Here is a 5,722-nt window from a genome sequence, read left to right as displayed (position 1 = left end):
GTTTACACGACAGGAGTTTGGTGAGAGTATATTACCCCATCATCGTACATCGGACACCAGAAGTACCCTAACGCATGTTGGCATATGATTTGAAGACTGGCCATCCCCTTTTTTGATACTATTGAAACAGCAGCCCAACACAGCGACATGTCACCGTGGAGGACTCTCACTCAGGAGATACGTGACTGCCTCTCCCCGACAGTTCACGCTCACTGTCACGATCAGGGCAAACAGGGATATTACTCTTGCATATGTCACAACTACGTTAGAGGCACGACCAGCGTCCAGATATAACAATGATCCATAGAAACCTGTGAGAGAATGAGAGCATACAAACACTGTCCTAATGTAGGAGGTTAGAGTAAATCCCAACATCTTACATAGTTAGTTTATAATCATACAGTTGTAAAATAATTAATACTATATTTCAAAATATCCCTCCTATAAGCAAAGCTCTCTAAGTTTTACTGTACTTAACTCTCAGTAAATAATCAATGCTGACAATTTGACATTCAAGGAGGGATTTGGTAATCCTTAAATCATCATGGTGGCACCAAACACCCTGAGCCAAATTTTGAAAAGTGGTAGCAGGCAAAGTCTATTCTGAATCCAAAGTTACAGGTCAGATATGCTACTGGTTTACACGACAGGAGTTTGGTGCCAGTATCTTACCCCAGCAGCCTACATCGGACACACCGGAAGCCTGAAGTGAGGTTGAAAAGCTTGCAAGTTCATCTGCCAATTTGCCAGATGATAGACCTTCACGTCAACAGGGAGCCCCCCAGGAAGCCTGACCAATAAAATAAAAAAAAATACTTTTCTTGAAATTTTGACGAGTGGTTTTGCATGTGGCTTACCTCAGAGCTGTCCAGCTGTCCTCTGTGGAGCATCTGGCTTCATCCACAAGATGACACCTCAACATTCTAATTTATTCAAGAACTCTGCTGTGTTCCCGTTCCATCCAGCATTCTATTCTATTCTGTTCTGTTCTCAAGGGCAGATAATGTCTCCTTTTATGAATTCACTATTTTCTAGTCCAGCGTACCTCATGTTTTCCATGGCACAGTTTTCACAAAACTCCACACATTATGACCCATTAGCAGTAATGATACACTATATATTAAAAAAAATAATTTTGTCTGTTGCTTTGCAGATATTTTAAATCATACATGCAACAAGTCACAACAAAAGATGAAGCTGTTGCAAGTAACTCCACAAATGATCCTTTTAACATTGTTAAGCTGTCTATGTTTGCAAATTCATATTCAAATGCTAATATGTTGCATCCCGTGTAGTGTGGTAATTATAGCCACACCCAAATCTCACCTGCACCTGAGTTTGGAATTGGGCAATTGATGGATTTAAGACCGTGAAACTGTTCTGAACTGAATTATTTGGTGGATAATAGTTAAATACCTCCATCTCCTCCTCGGTGGTAGTTTTAGGCTGAACGTGACGCTCAGTCTCCAGCAGGTCCTCAGGTATTCAGCATTTTTAATGTAGGTAGATCATTTTGACTTGGTCATTTTAAAAGTAGCTTGCAAGTCGAAAAAGTGTGGGCACCCCTGCTCCAGAGCCACGGCACTGGATCAGTGTGAGCACAGCATGCAGGAAGGTTCACAAGTATAGAAAAGACTTTGGTGTCTTCTGTCATCTTTTGACCGCGAGTGTGCATTTTCCATGTGAGCGGTCAGATGACGGGCATGGAGATTGACAATGATATTTCTGAGAGGGCCCTTTATTGAACTCACAGATGTGGACTGGTGTTGCATGTTTTACACACACACACACACACACACACACACACTTCTTATCCCCTTTTGAATTTCCCCAAGATCTCCAATCTTTCTTCTTGACATTTTACCAGCAGTTTTGATGTTTGCACTATAATTATGACAGTGTTCATGAAATAAAAGACAGGATCACATTTATTTTATGATAAAAATTATGAACAGTTTACCTGTTGTAAGCAGGTAAGCTGTAATTGATTCTTACTGTAATGTTATTTAGTTACAAGTGTTGGGATTGATAAACATTTGAATACAACAGCATCCATGATGACTTTGTTTTCAGTTGCATGATTTTCTTTTTATATAGTTGAAGTCACAGTACTACATTTTTTTCTTTGCTGGTTGTCATAATACCAGAGGAGACTGTTTGTGTCACTTTATTTGGGCTGTTTTCACTGTTGGGCCCTTTAATTCAGATTGCCTGGCTTTACTAACTGAACCGGCTTTATTCATAAAATATGACGCCTCAGCTTTTTTACAAAATGTAACTAAATCTATTATCACACAACATATTAGATTATCTCTCTTGTTGACACTATTCAGGAGGATTAATGAAGAACAAACGTGACTGTGAGTGTTATTCTAATATTTGTATTACTTTATAGTATAAACAGTGAATTGTGATATTCATAAGCTTTTTTTCACTGCCAATATTTTGAGGTTATAGCAGGTAAAGCACAGGTGTAATTAATGACATTACTAATGTAATTCCATTTACTCTCAGTTCTGTGGTCCTGGTACTGTGCCATTGGCTCAGTACATAAAGGCTCTAAATGTGTGTAGAATTTTGCTGTAAAAAAAAAATATCACTTTCTGTTTTACTAAAACAAGAATACATTTGAATGTAGTCAGTGCTGTCATAAAGATATACTGGTCCACACTGCAGTCAGTAGTGAAATTACCAGTTACTTCCTTGTACTGTCACCTGTTTTTGTTGGCTACTGCATCATGAGTCATGCTTGAAAATGACTTCAGCTACCTCATGAATAGTTTAAAGGTATAGACTCACAATAACTTGTGTGATTTGTTCTGTACTTCTCTTTTTCACTGGTAATCTATTGCATTTTTAAAACAATATGTACTTCAGGACAGTTTTCTGACCCCACATACATTTCATTCGCCAGATTTAGGTTTTAACATTTGTGCAATCCACACATAATCCCACCACAACTGAGATAAGTACATTTACAGTTCTACATATCGGAGGGAAATCTTGTATTTTTCCTCCGCTACATTCGTTTGACAGCTATAGATATTGGTCCCGTTGCAAGTTAAGGTTCTAAATACAATACAAACGATCATTTTCCAAAACATAATGCATGAGTGCAGATTACACTACCCAACAGTGTACAGAGCAGCAAAAATTAGCTTCACTACAACATAAAACGCTGAACACTGATGCATTGGTAACAAATCCAGTCAATCTGCCTGCTTTATATACACACCACTATAATGTAATGTATTATAAATACATAAGGCACTGAGAAATTACTGTTTAGCTGCATGTATCTTAAATGTTTATATGCTGCTTATGAATGCTAAGTAAGGGACTGGTGTCAGTGTAAACCTTTATACAATATAATTAATATGGACCTTTATTAGGTATAACGACTAATGGGGTCACACATACACATTAAACATTAAATTGAGGGTTAACTGCCTTGCACAAAGGCACTTATAAAGTATCTGTTGAGGGCGGGAGCTCTCCTTAATCACCTGCTAATAATGTTTCACCAGCTCGGAGTAGTAAAGCCTGTGACAGCAGCCCTGACTCTCAGAAGGATGTGATGCAATGGGTTATTATCATAATATATGCTGATCTCATCGCTTCGGTCCTCCACCAATCAGCGTGCTTCACTTTCACCACCTGCTAGGAACTGAATTCCATCATTCCAGGCATTCCTGCCCTCCTCCTCCTCCCTCCCTCCTCCCTCCCTCCCTCCTCCTCCTCCTCCTCTTCCTCGTTTAGCCTACAACCAAGTTTGTCCCGACAGCTCTGCTACTATTGTGTTGCCTCGTATGCGGCACCGTTTGACCGCGGCTTCTGTTTTGCGTCTCTGTGGGATATACCCTGTATCTTGTGTTTGTTTTTTTGTCTGTGTGGATATTATCATACTGGAGGATACCAAGGTGGCGCTTGAAGGAGGTATGTGTGCTGCTAAACATGAAGTTGCGTCTGACTGAAATTGTTTCGCGTTTGTAGGATGAGAGTGCGCTCTTTTTTTTTTGTCTTCCCCTTTGAGTCAGTTGTTGCGAAACACCTAGTCCGCATGTAAACGAAAGGCAGCGACGTAAACACGCGCATACGACCGCACTGAAGCAACATCCGCGTCGTTATATGAGATTTCATTCAGGCTCGTGAAGCGGCTCTGGCGGCTTCACACGTCCCCAAACTTTCTCACGTCTGGAGACCCGCTCAAGCCGCACGCTTTCTCCCTCGTTTGGGGACATTTAGTTGTGCGACTACTGTGAGTGTGGTGGAAAGAAGTGAAACGTAATCACTTTTATTTAAGTAGCAATGCGTTTCTTTGGTATTTTGCATGGACACCTCTTAAAGGGCAGACGAGGAAGAACTGAGTCACGCTGGTATAAATACACCACTGGTGAGAATAAAAGTGGACGCACTTGCCACTACTACTACTACTACTACTACTACTACTACTACTACTACTACTACTAATAATAATAATAATCGGTTTCATTATTGCCCCAGTTGGTCCCAAAAAGCGTGTCGCTGTTCCACGTACACAATGTTGTGTTGTGACGAGCGAAAGGACAACAAACCTGACGTGTTTGCAGTTTGGTCTGAAGCTTCAGGAAGTGTTTTGTTTTTTTAATGACAATCGTCCTTAAAGCGCTGTTTTCCTTGAGGAATGAGGAGGAATGAGGGAACGGTATCTCAGGAATGCAGAAAGAGGGAAGAGAAGCGCGCTGGAGAGTTTCTCTTTTTCCCCACAAATACCTCGCATAGTAAAGCCACACTGAAGGCTCGATACTGGAGAACACAACCCCCCCAACATGCTAAAAGTGCAAAATGCTCTGTAGTTAAAATATCACAGGAAGGTCACAATTAATACAGCAAACTAGAGGACAATAACAGTGAAGAAGTATTCCTACCATTTTTTTTTAAAGAACAACCCTACAAGTTTAAAATACTAAAATACAAGTACAAGTCCTGCATTCAATCTTTAATAAAAGTACAGAATTATTATTGGCAAAGTTCAATAGATATCAAAAGTACTCGTTCAGAATGGCGCCTACAACACTTTTATTGATTAATTGAAAAATCAATAATAAGTAAAAATAATTATTTGTGGCCCTCATATAATATTCGTACATGTAAATCAAGGAAGACTGTATTCTGCTGAGACAAAGTTCCTTTTTAGCTGCTTTCATTCAGAAGACGACGTTAAACACCGATGCACCGAAAAGTTTGGCATATATTCAACTTTTATTTCCAGACACATAAGTCCATATTGCAACAAAAAACAAATACAACAACAACAAAAACAATGCAATACGCCAAAGTCACCCGTGGTTAAAAAAACATACTGACATTTGTTCCAATGTTTCCAAAAACAAGAAGAATACCTTGTGTGTCACTCTGTGTTGGCTCAGTTAAGGCCTTTATGCTTACATTTTCTGATTACATGTCTATGTATGAATACATTTTCTGATTAAATTTCATGTAGTGTATACATGTTTAACATTTTTAATATAGCTACGCTATTGATGAAAGTCTCATTTTGGGGTCCGCACCAAAACTCGAGTTCTGGTGTTGGCAGATTTCAAATGTTACCGCTTTATGGGAACAATCATGATTTTCTTTGCGATTGTGGCGACGGAGCTGTGGAGCTCTGAATGACTTGGCATCTATCAAATATTAACTTAGTTGTTGTATTGAAAGCCGCTCTCATGCTCAGCACAGTGCC

General features: G+C 39.5%; 1 protein-coding gene across 2 annotated transcripts in view; it reads left to right on the top strand.

Annotated features, from left to right (window-relative positions):
- Positions 1 to 3,765: 3,765 nt before the first annotated feature.
- Positions 3,766 to 5,722, top strand: part of vgll4b (vestigial-like family member 4b) — a 32,760-nt gene continuing 30,803 nt past the window's right edge. Inside the window, exon 1 of one of the 2 annotated variants that reach the window (XM_031849152.1) lies at positions 3,766 to 3,936. In XM_031849152.1, the coding sequence (XP_031705012.1) occupies positions 3,810 to 3,936 (127 nt within the window). In that variant the 5' untranslated portion in view covers positions 3,766 to 3,809. The remainder of the gene's footprint in view (positions 3,937 to 5,722) is intronic. The other variant, XM_031849171.1, reaches the window with a different exon arrangement.

The sequence above is a fragment of the Anarrhichthys ocellatus genome, unplaced genomic scaffold, assembly GCF_004355925.1.
Source record: "Anarrhichthys ocellatus isolate YVR2014 unplaced genomic scaffold, GSC_Weel_1.0 scaffold1, whole genome shotgun sequence".
NCBI lineage: Eukaryota > Metazoa > Chordata > Actinopteri > Perciformes > Anarhichadidae > Anarrhichthys > Anarrhichthys ocellatus.
Note: the sequence above shows the minus strand (reverse complement) of the source record. Positions and strands in the feature narration are given on the sequence as shown.